Raw genomic sequence first — 18,604 nt, forward strand, 5'->3', positions numbered from 1 at the left:
GATCCCGATGCGCTAGCTCTGCTTCACGCAAGCAGACGCGTCAAGTCTATGAAAGCCGGCCCTGCGAATAAAGGTTAGTTACCAGTTTTCTATTAAACGAAAACACGAAACGTGTCGTATCACCACGGTTATTTATTAACTAGAGGAAAACCATAAAAACCAGCTACAAACGGCACGCCACTGATGCAGCGGGCAGTAAAATTAACTGCCCCTTCACACCCAGCGAGGGGAAACCAACAAAGCCCACCACGTTTCAGCAGCAGGGGGTTGCCCATGCCAGCTGCAGAGCTCCCCTCCTCTTTTACTGCCGGGATTTTGGGGCCAGGGACTGCCCTCATGGCCGGGGGGTGCCCTTATGGCAGGGGGGTGCCCCCACGGGCCCAACCCCGCCGCCCCCTACCTGGGGCCGGCTCCAGCGCGGCGTCCGCGGTCTCCAGGCAACAGCCCCGGCGGCGCGCGGAGCACCATGGGAGATGTAGTTCGGGGGCCGGCGAGGAGAGGCCGCGCGCATGGGGCGGCCTGCAGGCGGCGGCGGCCGTTAGCAGGGCTAACGGCTGTGGGGCGGCGGGCACGCGGTGGCGCTGTTCCCACCATGCTTTAGAGGGGGTTTTGGGCATTTTTTTTGAAAAGGAAGGTACTTTTCAGGCAGCCTCTTCAAAAAGTAAGCGGAAAACCTACTTGATTCCCCAAACTTTCAGCGTTTTCAGGTATTTTCTGAAGTATTCGCATGCACGAACGCAGTTGAAACGTGGCGAGCTTTACAGCACAGGGCTGCCTTCCTACCTGCTCCCACACAGTGGTCAGTGTTTCTGAGGACAGCAGAGCCTGTACGAAAATGTGTGTTGAGGTCTCTGTCCGTATCCACTTGTCCCATGGATAATGGTGTCTTGAGTTCTGACCCATGCCTGCCGTCAGGAGGGCTGCTGCTTGGCGTGGGGAGGGGTCAGTGCCCACGGGGGTCATTTCACACGAGTGTAATGCACCTCGTGGGCACAATTCAGCTCAGCACTCAACCCCGTCCTTGCCATCTCCTCCAGAAACAGCAGCCAGTAAAGGTGTGACCCCAGCAATGGCCCAGCTAGAGACGCCAAGACCACAGCAACACTCTCTGGCATCTCACGACTCCCACATGGGGCTGAAATGCTCCTGGGTGCAGGTGGGAGCCTTTCCACACCGTTCTTCCTTTCACAGTCGGCTCTGCGGAAGAAATCTGCAAAACCAGAGCTCCAGGAGCAAAATGCCTCCACCTGAGCTCCACGAGAGCAGCCACCTACCCAAGCACCTGCCGCCTCCTGCTGTGGGACAGAAGGCTGGCTGTCAGCCACCACCACCTGCACACTATATATATAAATATATATGTGTATTGTATATATATATATAAATACGTATACATTTTAAAGCGGTTCCTGAAGCTCTGGGGCCGGCATCTGCCCGCCCAGGTGCGGAGGAGGAGGAGGAGGCGGCGGTGGGCGGGAGGGAGAGAGAGAGAGAGAGAGGCCGTGCGGCAGGGAGGGGACAGGTGGCACGGGAAGGGGAGGACCCGGGCCAGACCCGGCTGGTGCTGGAGGAAGAGGAGGAGGAGGAGGAAGCCCCGCCATGGCCCTGCTGCCGGCCTGCCTGCTGCTGGCCTGGCTGCCGGCCGGTGAGTGGGGCGGTGGGATGGGGGCTGCCGGCCTCCCCTTCCCTCCCCGCCCCGGGACACCGTCGGGGCGAACGCGTTGGGGTTGGGGGAATGGGATCGCCCCGCTCCCGTCCCGGTTTGGGGCTAGGGTGGTCCGGCCCCGGTCCTGAGCTTATCCCGGGGCAGGGCGGAAGAGCGGTGCCCGCCCCAGCTCGGCACGAAAGGTCGCACCGGGTGGTTTCGGTGCCCCAAAGGTGCGGCCAGCTCCTGGCCCAGGAGGAAGTGGCCCTGTGCTTCCCGGCCGCCTCGGGGCAGGGAGCGGGGTTTGGATCCAGGTGGGGGAATGAGCACGGGGTGGGCCCTTTCGCCTCGGCCACAAGGGCTCTGATAGCTTGGGATCTCCTTATGGGACCAAAACGATCGTTGTGCCTCCGGGGTGTTTGTTTACGTTCTGTTTTTCACAGAGAACCGGTAAAAGAGGCAATAAAATAACCGAGGTACGCTTATTGATTGTCTTGCTTGGCAGCAACGTGCCTGCGTGATGGTCTGGCTAAAAATTGTCTTCGCCAGTTCTAAAGGGCAGTGTCTTTTCAAAGGAAGTCACAGATCTGAGGTAGCGTGACTTGCTAGGTTGGTAGTGCCCAGGTTTGTTCTTTCTAAGCAGGAAAAGGAGAGCAGCATGCTGTAGGTGAATGCAGTTCGACCTTAGGAACCTGCCTTAATGTCGCAGCATTTCAGTTGTCTTGTGTGATCATGGTTGAGGGAGTCAATATGAAACATCAGACACGCTGAGACATCTCACTGTCCTCCAGTGGGAACAGTAGGATTTAAACCTCCTTAAAAAGTAAGGAACTTACCTTTCAACTCTGACTCCTTTGTAGAACAGAGGTAGTGCCTAAGGATCCCTTTCAAATAGAGCTTTGGTTTCAGTAAGTGAAAATTACGTAGTGGTTTTGAGTATTTTATTCTTGCCTGAGAGATGCTGCTATAGGAAGCCCACAGGAAGGCTGTTGTGTTTCCATGAGTCTCAACAGGTCATAATTCTTATGGGAAATATCTGTTTGGCTGCCAATGACATGAAGGTTTTGCCAGTCTTGAGGGTTCAGATTTTGGTTTGGTTTCTTGTGGTTTCCTGCACAGATCTTGTGTATTAGATGTTTCACAATGAAAGCTGAAACAAAGTGCATTAACGTACAATGCAATTAAATAAGAGCCCCTGCAACTACCTATCACCAGCCCTTGTCTTGCTACAACACTGTAAAAACTACAGGGCCTTGCTTTTGCTAGAATTTTGCACAGTTGCTGCTATTTCTGTATTTAAGTATATGTGTGTATATTTTATTTTTCAGAAAAGCCTTGAACTCAGAGTTTACCATGGTCCTCTTTGTGTTCACATGGCATTTTTTTAGGCAAAAGATCTCTCTCTGCTGTGCTTTGAGTTGGCTGGCCAAGAGTCTTACGTCAAGGTAGAAACTGAGCAAGTACTGCATTGCCAGTATCCTACTGCAAAAACACTTGTTGAGGCAATGCTGCACCTCTGCAGCTGTATGGTTTCTACCTGGCGGAAACTGCCCGGAGCATACTCCATGCAGCCTAAGAGCATAGTGAAAGAATGATGCTTGCAGATGTGAACCAGATGTTATTATATATTCTCTTATCCCTGTTCTTATCCTGAATATATAGAATAAAGGGAAAGACTTTGAATACGCAATACAAAGCAAGTGCTTGTTCATGACTCTTTTGGTTGGTGCCGTCCAGACCTCCCCCTTTCCTTCCCTCCTTCCCTGCTGTCATGCTCCCCAGTCAAGAAAGCAGCTAGCATAGTACTGCAAGCCATGCCCTGTTCTCTGGGATGAATTCCAAACAGGGCATCCTATGCTCACTCTGTGCTGTTTGTATTGCCTTATCAAAGGCAACTGGTGATAACTTCACTATTGTTCATGACAAGCACAACTTACTCTATTATCAAAGTTTAAACAAGATAGAGATGTCTCTGGAGTGTGGCTAAAATAAAGCATAGCTTATGAGAAACTTTGTAAAAACTTGCTCAGTGGATGTGGTTGCTTGGATAGAAAATGCTGTGGAAGATGTGGGTGAGTTCTAAACATGCACAACAACAGCTTCATTAAAACGAGGTGTTGTAGATAGATGCAGGTCCTGTGTGAGGCAAAGAGAGGCGTATTTCAGTTGTGGGTCTGGGCCGGAGTGAAAGTTGTGATGTGATGCGTGCTCCTGAGGGCTGACTGCCTTCTGTTTTCTTGTTTGCAGGTTGTCTCTCCCTGCTGGTGACAGTGCAGGATACTGAGCGTTACACCACCTTATTTGCCAGCGTCATCCTCAAGTGTGATTACAGCACCTCAGCACAGCTGCAGGATGTCGTGGTGACCTGGCGCTTCAAATCCTTCTGCAAGGACCCCATCTTTGACTACTACTCAGCCTGTGAGTGTCAGGGGTGTCCTCCAAAGAATCCCTTTTCAAATGGAAAAGAAGGGGCAGGCAGACTTACTGGGGAATACAGGCTTTTGACCTCTTCCTAACCACAAGCCAGGTCTGGTTGGTGGTATTTCCCCAGGCTTCAAGAAAAAGAGGTCATGTCTGTGATTTTCTTTGCAATGTCAAGGCTTTATGATCCTGTGTCATAGAAATCCCAGCCACATCAGCTCATCTGTCCTCCGCGTCATCAGATTAGCAGGCAGTGAGGTTCAGCCATGTTTGACACATCTCAAACTTGGCAGCCCCACCTTCTGCTTCTGCATATTTGAAAGCAAGGGTCCCACAACAGGTAGACTTGATGATTCCATGATGGGGCACAGGGTTGGAGCTAGAGTCCAGTTACTGGGTGTTACTGATTTTAGGAAGAAATACATGCATTTTGGAAGGCAGAAAGACTTCTAAGTGATAGCATTTAGTACCTGCAGCAGCACTCCATGTGCAGACATTGTGGTGTGTGCAGCCTCGTTTCAGGGATGTTTATGGTTCTTAAGATGGTAGGTTTAAGACGGTCAACCTTAGCTTAATTGTGCCCTTAAAAATGAATTCAGAATTTGTCCTTTCTTCTCTTCATTGCAAACCCTTTACAGACAATGCTGTCTGAATGAGTAGTCTCCTCAAATCTCAGCTCCCAAGTGCCTGGCTGTTCAATGTTAGATTATACTGTGAATCTCTCAAGAGAGAGACAGAAATTGCCTCTAGTCCCCTGTTAATGCTGTTGGGCCTCTCTACATAATCCTGAGCTGGAATCAGATGATGGGTTCTTTTTTGTCTTTAGGAGCCCCACAACATGTAATGGCATACAGGAGGGACAGGGAGATAATTCCTACAGCGGTTCATGTATGTCTAGATACTTTGTTTGGTAAACACACTTATGTTTTTATCCCAGTAGTCCTGGGAGTTCTGTGACTTTTTCCCTTGCAGTTTATCTTCACATTGGTACCTGCCCTCTTGCCTACCATTATTAGCTTCTTTCTATTGTTGTTCTTTCTGTTGTGAGCACGTGAGTCATCTCCAGTGCAGCTCCTACATTCTCAAAATCTGTCATTCCCGTGGCTCTATCTCTGTTTGCTTTTAAGCACTCCAAAGCAACTTGTCCTTGCTGTTTTGAAGCCATGCTTCCTATTACTGAACAAAAGCAAATGCACATGCGCATTCAAGAGTTTTCGAAAAGTTTTCGTACTGCTTACAAGGGGATAGAAAATTAAATTTGAAATAATAACTTTTGGCATCTTTTCTGGTGATGTGTTTATAGCGTACCAGGCCGGTTTAGCTCTTGGCCAGGACCCTTCTGATGACTGCAACGACAGCCAGCGAAAGGTGCGCATTGTCATCCAGAAATACGGACAGAATGAGCCTGTGCTGGGTGTGGACTACCGGCAACGGAAGATCACCATTCAGAACCGTAAGTGACTTGGCCTCACAGGCAGGCAGCGAGCTCAATAACTATCCGGTATCTGGGCCTATGAAGTGACGAGAAGCATAAATGTGGCTAATGCCATCTGTAGCCATACATACTCTGTGAGGTGCCAATGGAACAAGAGTTATGAAGGGCCAGCTCCCTTGTTCCCAGCTGGCCTGAGGGTGTTGGAGGCATTACAAACTAAGGCTGAGTTGAGGATGCCTGAGCATTTTGCTGAAGGGTAAAGGTAAGCTGAGGAGTCCAGAGGCCAGAAAACAGTTTTCCTCTAAGAAGTACTGCATAGTTGTCCACAAGCATTGTATGCTCCATGCTGCCCCTGGAGCAGTAGCTGTTGCTACTTCCAGGGAGTTACTGGGATGTCTGACCTAATGGGGACTGTGGTCTGTGTTCCAAAACCAGTGTTGGCAGCATCCATTTTAATACCCATCACCTGGTAGCACCCTGGTATTTCATGTCACAAAGAATTACCCCCACTTCTAAGTATTGTTGCCTTCCAGCAAGACAAAGAGAAAAGGAACTGGCAGTTACTGCTGTTTACAGAAGTTCTCAGTGGTCTCAGAGGGGATTGTCTGAAGGTGATGGCTACCCTTGGGGAGAGGGGAGATGCAGTACTGAATGTTGCCTGCAGGCCGAGGACCCTCTTAGAGTGGGGCCTGAAAGTAGTGTCAGTCCCAAATAGCCTGCTAACCTCTCCGTCCTTCTTCTGCAGGGGCAGACCTTGTCATCAGTGAGGTCATGTGGTGGGACCATGGTGTGTACTACTGCACTGTGGAAGCACCAGGAGATACCTCAGGCGATCCAGACAAAGAAGTTAAGCTAATTGTGCTGCGTAAGTGCCAGCGGTCTGTTGCCTGGGTAGCAGATACCTCCTTCTGTTCTCTTCCTCTCCACCCAAATATTTCTCCAGTAGTGGAGAGGTACTTAGTAACTTACTGTGCCCAGGTACATAGGGATCCTCTTTCTCTCTCCATTTCTCCCACAGACTGGCTCACAGTACTCCTCATCATCCTCGGTGGCCTCCTCCTCCTCCTGCTGATAGGAATATGCTGGTGCCAATGCTGCCCCCAGTATTGCTGCTGCCACATCCCGTGTGTCTGCTGCCCAACCCGATGCTGCTGTAATGAGGAAGGTGAGGTGTCCATGTCCAAATGTGTGTCCATTCATGGCTTCTGTCAAGACAAAAGCCTGAGACACAGCTTGCTGAGTTCCACTTTCTCCCTCCAGTTCAATGTCCACGTAGACAGAGACATTTATTTGGGCAATGTTACACTCATGACCACTTTACTTAGAGAAGGGTAGCTAGGGACGTGGATCCCATCTTATGCCTCCATGTCCTACTTTGAGAAGTTCGTCCCCACTGCCATCTCACTGCCAGCTGTGTCCATGTCATGCAGGGCACGGTCACTGGCCTTTTGTGCGTAGCTCAAGACTGTTTTCTTCTCTGTCTTGTGGTTCTTATGCCCATGCACATGAGGAAGGCAAGCAAATACCTTGTCCTTATTGTGATGTTACTCTCCAAACTGTCCGAATCTTCAAGTGTGTTGCTCTGAGAGGTACTTGCATAAAAATTATATTTTTGTTTCTTCTTGTTATTTTCGGAGATACTTCTTTCACATGAAAAATATTTGGTTTTTTTTTATGGGGAGAAGGAATTGAGAAAGAAACGAGAAAGATGGTCTGTCATGATGTTCAACACTGCAAATGCGTTCTGAGGTTTTGAGGATCAAGAGAAACTTTGTTGTGTATAGGTTTTTGCAGAAACAAAGATTCTGCAGCCAAACCCTGCTCTGTTAAGAGGGCCAGCCAGGAATGGCATTTGAATTTTGGCTACTGAGGTTTTTTATCTGCTGTGTTTCTGTAACTGAAACTTATCAGCGACACAAGGTAGAATACCCCCCATGCAGTTTACACGATTTGACAGGAACAAAACACCGCAAATACGTTTACTTATCACTGAAATCACCGGATTCTTCCCTGGATGCTGCAAGAAGATTTGTGAACAGAGAGCTGTGTTTCTGGTTTCCTTTTAGCTGCAAAAGAATTACTTGTTATACCTTGGGTGTTAGTAAGCTTTCTAAGAGCCAAAAGAAGCACCTGTGAGAGGTTTAGATTGAAGTTTAATCTGTTTAGCCTTTGCAAAGAGCTAACAGACCGTCTCATTTGCTAAAGCCAAAACTGAACAAAACACTTTCTGGGGCTTTATGGGCTGTCAAGTGAAATGTATGGTGGTGAGGACGCTAAGCAAATTTGGCAGAGAAATTACTTTCCATGAGGGGAGAGAGAGGTTATAGAGATGAAAGACTCACACCTCCAGACTTTCTAGTCCTCATCAAAAATGGATTCTGAAAACGCATGAGCTTTTTTGGAGGGTTTTCTGTTCTGTAGGAGGTGATGGCACTCCCCAGAGTAATGCTTTTGTCTTTCCTGCCTCCTGCTTAGGATAAACATGAGAGATTCTTGTGGGGTTCCCAAAACTTCTCCCTGCTCATGAGAGAAGGTACAGATGAGTTCAGCCTCCTTGACTGGCTGCTGGATTCTGTGAATGTAATTTCCATCCCAGATGCCTGCCCTCTTTATCATCCACTTTGCAAGGGATCCTTATGATTGCTCCCCTGCTTTAGTGCTCCTTCACTTCATCCTGCATCTGACTGACTTGTTGGCCTCCAGGAAATGAATTGGAGACTTAAAAAACAAAAGAAGATTGAGACAGGAGGCATCTCAAAAACCAGTCCTGAGGAATAAGAGTTCCACTACAACTGAAGAAAAGGCAAAAATCCTCAGTTAAATCTTAGAATTACAGTGCAAGTTGTGGTTGACTTCTTCCCACTTAACTGGCCACTAGAGGGTAGCCTAGATCTGCTGAATGGGCATAGAATACAGTGAGGGAAGGTAACTGGATGTTTTAAGTCAGGTCCTCACCTAACACGATTTTGAACCTAGTAATAGAAGTGATTTGTTTGGGTAATTCAGAATTGGTGTTACAGAAATATTAAAAATGCCCCAGGGGCAAGCCAATTATATTCCCCATGGAAAAGTGTGAAAAGCCTGGTAGTACAGATACTGTGGTAAATACATGTTCGACCTCCTTCTGTTCCTATTAGTTCCTTTTCTCCCGTGGACTTCTCCTACTAATGAATTGGTGCACAAGGATGTATTTGCACCGGGGTCTGACTAAGTTGGAAAGTAAATTTTTTTTAGAATTGGATAATTGTCCCGGCAGCTGTAAAGTCTGTCAAAGGTAAAGAACAAACTTTCTCTGCAGGGAATGGGTGGAAGAAACAACAAAACATCCTGCCAGAGTTTTACAGCAGGTATGTTTTGGAACTAGGGTGAAGATAAATATGTTCACAAGCACTTTAGAAAAGAGATCTGTAACTTTACCTCCATTTTTTAAGTTGGGGGGAACCAGAGTGCGTAGTTCAGTGAGTTCATGTATCAGTTTCAAACTGGAAAGCAAAGTGTCTGGAGGAGGAAGAAAAGATGAGGTTGTTGGAAGAAGTCTAAGGATAATTCTGCGTTTGTTCAACTGTAGGGATAGATCAGAGAATCACAGGCACAGAATTACTTTGGTCCTAGCGACTGCCTTCATACCCTAAGGAGGAGAACCTGCAGTGCGGTTGTTATCCCTGTAGCTGCTGAGCCTTCCACTGCTCAGGCCAGACTGCATTCAAAACCCAGGGATGTGCACTCAGCAGGTGGTAGGACATCCTCAAGGTGATAACCAGAGGAGTGGGAGAACAGATAAGGCCTTTCTCTTCCTTTTATGCCTCTTTATTTTCTTCTTTCTCTCTTCCTTCCAAGTCTGAAGGCTGAACTGGAGGAAAATCCCTTGGAAAAAAATAATGAATGAAGTTTGACATAAAATTCTTGAAAACTGCTACCTCAGGCCACACTGCTTTGAAGAAAAATCACAGTATTTGGATTAAACCCCCTGAAGTCCCCAGCTGTGTAGGCCAGTCTGTTTGGAGCCAAGCTGGAGAGGGGGAAGTAATACGGAGTGAAGAACAAAGTGGAGCTGCATGAACTGGGGGGAAAGGGAAGGCTGTGTGGAGAGGCATGGTCAGTCCCTGTTACGCCACAAGTGATGCTCTGTGTAAATTTAGTGAAACTGCTAAAGGAAGGCATATGTACCATCTGTTTAAGAAATGAAGTGCCCCGTGAAATGAAGGGGGGAGTTGAGACCCAAAGAGCACACAATCTAAATGTTGCTTGCCACAGATGAACCCAGGGGGCAGAATTAATTGGAGCTTAGCTGTAGCCTGGTTTCTTAAAGAAGGAAGGCTTACTTAGTCAGCCTGTCTATCCCCAGTCTCTTCCCCTCCAGTAACTTTTAATTTTATCAGTCAACTTCAGCCAGATTTATCAGAGGGGTAGATGTCTCAAAGGCAATTACATTCCTGTCTCCTGAAATGTATAGGCAAGAATGTCCTGTTAGTGTCTTACAGGAAAAGAGGCTTCAGTGAAATTCTGCCTCTTCTGAGACTCCAGAGAAATTTTGCAGAAGTCCCAGTTGCAGAAAAGTTTCACGCAGTAGTGAGAGACAAGCCATGCAGAGTTGGGCTTGCAGAATTTACTGGTACACTTGAGTTTTTATTTTAAGTGGTAGAAGGAGTAAGTTTCTTTAAGATGTTTTTAGCTATTCTCCCCCCAAAAAAGCAGCAAGGAGTGATGGTTTTGAAGACAGAGGTGGTGGGATTGTCTCTGTAAGGGTGAGATGGAAGTGCTGAAAAGGTGAAGTGGGATTGGAGCCTGACCCCCGTGGTAGGGATCTCGAGTTAGCGGTGGAAAAGTAGTGAGGGAGAGGAATTTCCATGGAGTTTGCTCTTTTGTCTCACAGGACATTGCTGCTGAGAATAGGAAATTTAGTTTGTTCACTAGTTTGACCACCCTGTCCAAAGGGGTTTAAGTTTAGCAGTCATGCTGAGGTAAAACAGAGAGAGACGAGAGCAGCTGAAAGACTAGACAGGGAGAAGCTGGACAATGCATCTCTGAGTGCTTTGTCTGTGGAACAGAGAGGAAACAATTAAGGCTTCGGAGCGTGGTGTGGAAGATAAGATCTGGATAAAGCCTACGTGAAGGGGTAAAAAAGGTCTCATTTAACTCTAGGAGACCAGTGGCAAGCTGAAAGAGTTTTAAGGGCGAAAACAGTGTGGTAGATGTCTCACTGTCTGAACCATTATTTCCCACCTTTCTATAACTGTACTCATAATGACATGGCAGGCAGAAGTCCTGTATTTGGTTACGTGCTGTGTACTTAATCATAGTGCTATTTGTTCCCAGTTCCTGGAAATGTACCCTAAATGTCTGGCAGTAACCCTTTTCTTCAGTTTTAGGTATCTTTTTGAAGCCATACAAGTTTGTGTTGAAATTTCCCATTCTTTATTTTTAACCTTTGTCATAGGTTGGCAAGAGCTTTTCATTCTGTGAATTTTATGTACCTGATCACCTTTAAAGTCTGTAGTCTGTCAAGCAAGATGGCATGTGTACTGCAAGCTGTGCAAGGGGTAGTTGCCCTAAGCTTTCTTCCTCTTTTACAGCACTGGAACGGCATCGGTTCATGAAGCGGGCTCAGGCACTTGCGCCTTGGATGTCGCCTAACATGTTCTATGGAGGTGGCGATAGGAACTCGCAACTTTCCTCTTACCAGCTGAACCCTCTACTGCAACAAGGTGAGGTCACGGCATCATTTCAGAGAGAAATGATGAGAAGCAGGAAACTTCTCAGGCAGGTTCAGCAGTGAGGCTTCATCCTCTCTACTGCAGAAGTGAGAAAGATGTTTCTAGCGTGACAGCTCTGCAACATCTGTAGTGCCCTTTAGACTTGCCTGGATGGATAAAGACAGGATATCTGTCTTAAGTGTCTTGCCTCAGTCTTGCCTTGTCTTGTCTCAGTGCCAGTGAAGTAGCTTAATGCTAACTAAGGCATAACTTTTGCTACACCACAGTGACTGCAGGGTAAATATACCCAGCTTATCTCACTTCATGTGGTAGAGGAGGGTACTGTATCTTTGTTCTGCTGTGCTGGTCACGGTCAACTCCTTATAGCCAAAATTGACATGACAAGTGAGGTGCAATTTGTTTGAGTTCTTATCAAATGTCTAGTCTTCATATGATTGAGGGCAAACTCCCTTCCGTGCAATAGAGCTAGCCTGCAAGCAGTGAAGAATAAGGACTTGTTTCTGAACACGGAAGAATTTGCTAGATATTCTGCCCCAAAATCCTACATCAGTGGTATATATTTCTGCCTTAATGGAGGAGGAAAGATGGAGTGTATGAAGCTATAGAGAAATAAGTAATAAAATAACTTATTACCAGCAATATCATTTAATAACCGCACAAAATTAGGGGATTTCAATATAATGGCTTCTCAAATATAACATTTTTTTCATCTGAATGTAGCTTTTCATCACTATACAGCAGTCACAGATTTACAGTCTTAACTGTTGTTTGAAAAAATGGTTTGTAAACTTCATAATGTTAGATTCAACACATTTGAACATACACTTTTTTTTTTTTTTAACTCTCTAGTTAATTCTACAGTTACCATTTTTCCTAGTCAGGACACCAGTTCTCTTTAGGAAGATCTGGTGAGTGAGCCATCATGATTTAGGACAGAATGCACTGAGACTTCTCAAGGAAATGCACGTGCGTCCTGGCAGAGTACAATGAACAACTAAATTCCTCAGGCTGTTTCTTAGCATGTTTCAGGTCAACTTTGAAATTTTAGAGGTGCTGGATGGAAGGGAACTCTAAGGTCATCTAGTGCTAGCTCTTGCTTAAAGCAAGGCTGTCTCAAAACTCAGTCATATTAGCTGTGGCTTTGTCCAGCTGAGTCCTGGAAACCTGCAAGGATGGCGATTCCATGACCTTTTTGGGTAACTGTTCCAGAGCAGCACCAGCTTCCTGGTGAAGAAATGTGTGTGCTTATGTGTATTTGTATTAAAAAAAAATCTTATTTTCCAGTATTGATCCATATTACTTCCAGTTCAGTGAAATCTAAGAGGAAACACTGAACTTTCTCTAATTTTTAAAAAAATTTTAAGGAAAAAATGGTGTCAATGCTGTAGGGAAAAACGTGTTCCTCTCTGAACACATTTCTTGCTGTTCTGGATGACTCTGATTTCTTACCTCTGTGCTGCTCAAAACACAGATCCCGGCTGTAACTTACCAGTTGCTACACTTTATACTTCACTTTGTGTGGTTGTGGTGCTTGAGTTTGAAGAGCTCTCGCAGTGAGGAAGAGAAGAGAGGCTCAAAAGGGATTTAGCCAAAAACATGAGTGCAGAGAGGCCTTCTTTTTATTGTTTCTCCTTGACTTGCTGCATTCTCCTGTGCTTTTATCCTTAGATGCGTCTCTGCAGAACAGCCTCCCACTGGTGCAGCCACCAGCTCAACTTGCCCCTAACAAGGGTGTTTTGGACTATCTGGAGTCTGAAATCCAGAAACTGAACCTGTCGCAGCCCCAGCCACCCCCCCACCAGCGGCAGGCTGTGCAGCCCAGCCTGCTGTCCTCCCTGGGCTCCGACATCATGCCAAGCAGCGTAACAGGTCCTCCTGCGCTCGCCGACCGCGTCCCCTCCTCCCATGGGAGCAGCAACTCCTCACGGGCGCAGAGAGCTGCCCGCAGCCCCAGGCCCTGGGACTCTGCAGCAGACAACAGGAGGGAAAATCGGAGGTGGCCCTTGCCGTCCAGCGGGGATTCTCGTTCCAGCTACAGTCGGGAGCCCCGGGACAGGCAGCGAGAGGACTATCCTCAGCGGCAGAGGACAGGCGGCTACAACGGCAGGCCCCAGCACTCCAGGCGGGATGTGTCACCCACCCACCGGACTGAGAGGGCCAAAAGCAGCAGCAGCAGCTGCAGTTTCTATTCGGAGGAGCCCAGGGAGCGCTCCGGCCACCATCGTGGCTGGAGGCAGCAGCCGGCTGGGAGGCGAGAGTACCAGCAACACACCGGGAGGAGCAATAACTCAGGTCACCGGAGGCACAGCTACTCTCCTCCTTCTCGCCGGGGATCCTGGAGCTCCTCAGAGGAGCACGGCCATCTCCCAGCGACAAACCGCAGGCGGCGCAATCGGTCTCGGGAATGGCCAGAAGACAAACCCCCCAGTTACCGCTCACTGGAAATCATCCCAGATCGGGACAGCAAGCACAGGGACGGTGCGGGACTGCGGTCGGTGAGTCAGCTGCCTTTTTGCTCTCCTGCCTAAGGGAAGAGCTGGGTTCTGGGGTTGAGAGTAAATGATTGTTACTTTCTGCAGCCTGTTGCCTTTTGAAAGACAGGCAAGGAGGACTGAGTACCCTGCACAGCTTGGTTATGAAGAGGCTGCTGAGTTTCCTGCCTTCAGACATACGTTGCATGGCTATAGTGTGTTCAGGGACAAAGTGAATAAAGTAAATAAAGTAGGTCCCCTATCACATCCCACAGTGGGTGACATGTTATACCCTCTCACTGCTGCTCCTACTAGCCATTTGGGGTTCTGTGTGCTGGTGTTAGAAAAGCTCTTTTACACTGCCTAGGGAGGAGCACTTCCAGAGTAGGCAGCAGTATTGAGTATCCCTCTCTAGCCTTTTCTGGCATTGCTTTGCTACTGATTACTTTTATTTTAACGTATGAGTAATTCTATTACCAATCTCTGACATTTAATTTTCATACTATCTTGGTGGCATTTTTAAGATAGTTCATATGGGAAGGCATCTAGGTAAGATGCCTAAAGCTATGTGAAATAGGCTTTTAAAATCACAGGTGGCTGTAGTGGTGGGAAATGCATGATCCTTCAGGCCAGGTGGGTGAGAGTGACTTCCTTGTTGCAACTCCTGAGGGCTGGACTCCCATTATGTGGGCAGTGAATAGCTATTGTTCACATCTCATCTTGTCAGTTTACACTGGGACTATATTTCAGCCAGCATCCTGTGTGTGAAAAGCTTCATATCCAATTGCTAGCCTCCGAGTTAGACACCACGAGTTAGACACCCTTTAAAAAATGGAGTTTTTTAAAAACAAAAAAATGTTAAGTGTCCATTACTGACTAGATGCAGTGTTTTACCAGGTGGCAGCCTTCAAAAATGGCTGTATTTTGCATATAACGATTTTTTCCTCTGAATTTAAGGAAATGCAGCTCTAGTCCCAGCTGGGATGTATGGGTGATTTTGTTGTGGTGCTCAGAGCAGGTAGGAAGACTCATGTTTTCCATCCATCCTTCCTTGTTCCTGAATCTTTTATTTTCTCTTTCAGGACAGAGGGAGTTCCCACAGTGCAAGAAGCATAGTCATTTAATGCCAGTACTGAAAGAACTGGGATTCCCACTGGACTCCTCTTAGCTTTTCAGCTATGTCAGTTGGAACGGCTGCTTTTAATTGAACAGGCAACCAGCAAACAAGACAAAAGATGAAGCTGCTTCCCCTTAAACTTGTGGCCCTGAAGACTTTGTTTAGTGACCATGAAAGCAATACGTAACACCTTTTTGTTACTGCTTTGATTTGGAGACTTAAGTTTTTAATAGGCTGTGGTCCACTGAAAACGTTCTATTGGAAACAGCAGAATTTTTTAATAAACAGTGTATTCCCAGACTTCGAAGAGAGACATCAGTTGCCTTCGTTAGGTACCCTGGCACTACAAGGAGCCCAGTCTGTAGAATGCCTGTCCTTTGCACACCAGTTACTGGAGAATGACTCAGATAATCTCAGAGTTGTAAAGTCAGAACAATAGAATAAGTTGGATAAGGCCTCTGGAGCTCATCTGATCAGGCCCCTTCAGAGACTGGTGCAGGGAGGCGCAACATCTCCTTTCTTAGGCCCTCTGGTGTACTTCAGAATATGTAAAACTTCTGCTTCTGCCCGGCTACTCAGCATAGTTAGGCATTTGCTTCCTTTTGTATCTGGTAAGCCTCTCTTCCTAAAGGAAGAATCACAGTGACAGAAGGATGATAGAAGGATGTACAACTGCCTTAATAAGGGCTCACTGGCACAACTGAAAGTTACCACCTCATGTGCCCTGTATTGACTGAAATACCCTGCCCTCCATTAAGCTTAGACCTTAGTACCTATAGCGATGCTTGTTCTAGCCTTTAAAGCAGACTTGAATTTATTTGTAAATGTAATGGACTAAATTTACCAAAGCTTGGTTGTCCCCACAGGGACTGAGCAAGGTATGACTAGTGTCCCTCATATGGTGGACCAGAACTTCCTTCAACTCCAGGAAGCATGACTTTGATGGTTGTATGCTTCCTGAGCCATCCACTCTTTTCTATGCGTTTTATGTTCTCCCTTTGCTCGCTGTGCCATGTATGATATACATGGGGTGGGATAAAGGGCTCCAAAGAAGTCTTATGGTCGCAATTTTTACTATTGTCTTCTTGATCTTTACCCCGACACACACTGGTTCTGAATACATGGTGCATCTGATCTACAGCTAGGTTGCAGGGTTTTCTTATCTCTTACCTTGCAACCTGAACACAGGATTTCTCTGTGCTTTGAGACCAGCTGCAAAGGGGAGTGGCTTGCCATTTCTCTTTGATGTGATTCATCCCTTGTTTTCATTTAAGATGTGCTGGAAAAATTGATGTTCTCTGGGTGTTGTAGTTGCATGCTGGCTGCTTCCACAGAAAACTGGCTTGCCAAAGGCACTTCTGGATTCAAGACTCAACTGTTGGCAAGGAGCTTTAGGAGCATCTTGTGAATTATTGTGTAACCCACAGGCACAGAGATTGGCCAGTGTTAATGACTGTATTGCCCAGATTATTTCCCAACCAGTGCCACATGGGACACTTTTTCAATTACTTGTTCTTTTATGTCCCAGTTACTGATGTCCCTGGAAGACTGACTTGGGCATGCTTTCATTTTGCCCACCTCCCTTTTTCTTTTCTTTGGACAATGATGGGAAACATAATGCTAGAAGCAAGCACTCCTAGCTGGATATCTGATACAGTTGCTGGTCGACCAAAGGCTACAATGGAGAGCGCTCATTTTCCTACAGTTTCTTGGCTGACAGTGTTTATTTCTGATTCCTTTGTATGGAGATAGAGCAGCAGGATCCACTAGCTTCTCAACCCAGCCTAAATGTCCAGGCTTCAGGGAATGCCCCTTTCTCCTTCAAGAGTAGAGTCTATTGAGACATCAGTTGTGATCCTGATATGGTAGCACGGGAAAGAGTTTCCATTTCTTAGTGTTTAACTGTGTATAAGCCAACACATGTCCAGCAAGTTTTACCAAGAAAACCCAGATGTCTGTGTGTAACAGCAGCAGTGTTTGAAGCTTGACGCTCTAGTGTGAGCACACCAACTGCAGAGGTTGCACTTTTTGATCTAAATACCGTGAAAGAGCCTTCCATCGCTACTTGTCACTGTGGTCCCCATATTTGTGCCATGGTGACTAACTGTAGATTGTGTGAATTCACGCAAATCATGCTGTGTGAAGTCTGAAGAGTTTTATCTTTATCATGCTTGAGCTCCTCTTCAGTCACTTTGTTCACAGTTATAGAAACGTTAAACAAAACTCTTCAGGGAAAAATGATTATATCTCAGATTTAATTCTGTGACTTAAACTGCAGACAGAAGTCAATTAGGTCTTCCAGCAGGGAAGCAGAAATGGTACCAGGTTTGCTAATATCTAGTCCACAGAACGCTGTAGTTCATAAAGCACCAGTTGGTGGGCTGTGAAACAATTAAAAAGGAAATCTATAAATGCATACTTTGCAACTGAAAGCAGGCAAAAAAGCTGGAAGGAAATAGGCTACACTTTAAATGCTCATTTCTATTTTTAATTGGCTATAAATGAAAGTTTTTGCAACAGCACTGCTCAATACTATGTATATTCCCTTTTTTTTCCAGTAAGATTACCAGATCTTTGACATTTTTAAAAGAGAGATTGAATTGAGTAGCTCAAATACTACACGCTGAAAGAAATTACAGTAGGAAATGGCCTAGCCTCATTCTTTCTAGGCTGTAACTTACTGATGTTTAATTTTTTAGCCATTCCAAAAAGCTGATGTTCACGTGTCAGCCCATTTGTGGTGAAAGAAATTGGATAAGTTTCTTATTTTAGAGTTATTGTCACCCTAGACTTTTGTTCTTCCTGTCATGCAGTTGAAGGAACATACCTTACTATCAAGAATGAATTTCCTGTATCAAGAGTGCCTTGATAGCCACTGGAGTTATCCTAATTAAAATAATAATGTAATGAGTAAGTGACCATGCCCCATGGGGCAGATAAGGACACCCATGCTGCTTCTGTCAGCTGCTTTCTACCTCAGGCCAGAGATTCATCAAGAAAGATTAAAAAAAAAAAAGTAATAAATTATTTTTTCTTTGATTCAGAAAGAACTTGCAATACCTGGCTTTCTTGCTTATTTGCAGAGCACCCTGCTATTCCAGGATGCCATTCCAGGAACGGGGGGCAAGGGCTGCTTCTTGTGCAATCATTGATCTGGGCTTGGCAATTGCCTGTTTGGCAGGAGAAAGTGCTGAAAGGCCCAGTTGCTATCTCTGGGGTTGTATTCATGATAGGACTAGGTAAAGTTAGGCTAACTTGGTGGGGAGGGTAAGTTGCCTCGTGATAGCAACCACAATGCAAAGCTCCTCAGCTGTACATATCACTGCACAGGGCAGCTAAACCCCCTTGGTGTTACTACCTCGAGCAGCACATCAGTTTAAAACACCCTCTGTGTACGGTCAGAGACTGCCGTTTGTCGATCTGACATAGGAGAAAGATGATGTGACGTTAATTAACACCCATAGTAATAACTGCTCATTGCTATTTCTGTTAAGTTTAATGCCTATAATGTGCCTCATACTGGTGTTCTGAATGTTATTGCAGCTGTAAGAGCAGGTGGTAAATGTGTAGATTTTTTTCCAATGATTGTTGAATGTATCATTAAAATATAAAGGAACTTACAAACTGTTGCTCCTGTGTGTTCTTCCTAGACCATAAATTGCTTTTGAGTATTTTCACCAGAAGTGGAACTGAAAATTCTCTGTTCTGACTTCTAGAAGTAACCTCGTTAGACATTAGTAAGAATTTTCTGTTGCCTTTTTTTTGGACAAAAATGCAATATGGTTTGTTTCTATGAGTGTTTTT

At 46.1% G+C, this 18,604-nt stretch overlaps 2 protein-coding genes across 3 annotated transcripts in view; one reads left to right on the forward strand and one right to left on the reverse strand.

Annotated features, from left to right (window-relative positions):
- Nucleotides 1-1,638, reverse strand: part of CFAP44 (cilia and flagella associated protein 44) — a 43,537-nt gene extending 41,899 nt beyond the window's left edge. The window contains 1 exon segment of the mRNA XM_040570442.1: nt 784-1,638. Within this exon segment, the coding sequence (XP_040426376.1) occupies nt 784-874 (91 nt within the window). The 5' untranslated portion in view covers nt 875-1,638.
- ILDR1 (immunoglobulin like domain containing receptor 1) lies at nt 560-18,432 on the forward strand. Of its 2 annotated transcripts, XM_040570536.1 has the most exons (9): nt 560-942; nt 1,038-1,156; nt 3,890-4,060; nt 5,367-5,516; nt 6,244-6,363; nt 6,517-6,663; nt 11,072-11,203; nt 12,881-13,707; nt 14,766-18,432. In XM_040570536.1, exons 2-9 carry the CDS (start codon nt 1,141-1,143, stop codon nt 14,805-14,807), a joined length of 1,605 nt encoding a protein of 534 aa, XP_040426470.1. In that variant the 5' UTR covers nt 560-942; nt 1,038-1,140; the 3' UTR covers nt 14,808-18,432. The 2 variants fall into 2 exon arrangements, with proteins under 2 accessions (XP_040426470.1, XP_040426463.1); XM_040570529.1 differs by lacking the exons at nt 560-942; nt 1,038-1,156 and adding an exon at nt 1,500-1,642.
- Nucleotides 18,433-18,604: the final 172 nt, after the last annotated feature.

This window comes from Cygnus olor, chromosome 1 (genome assembly GCF_009769625.2).
Source record: "Cygnus olor isolate bCygOlo1 chromosome 1, bCygOlo1.pri.v2, whole genome shotgun sequence".
Taxonomy (NCBI): domain Eukaryota; kingdom Metazoa; phylum Chordata; class Aves; order Anseriformes; family Anatidae; genus Cygnus; species Cygnus olor.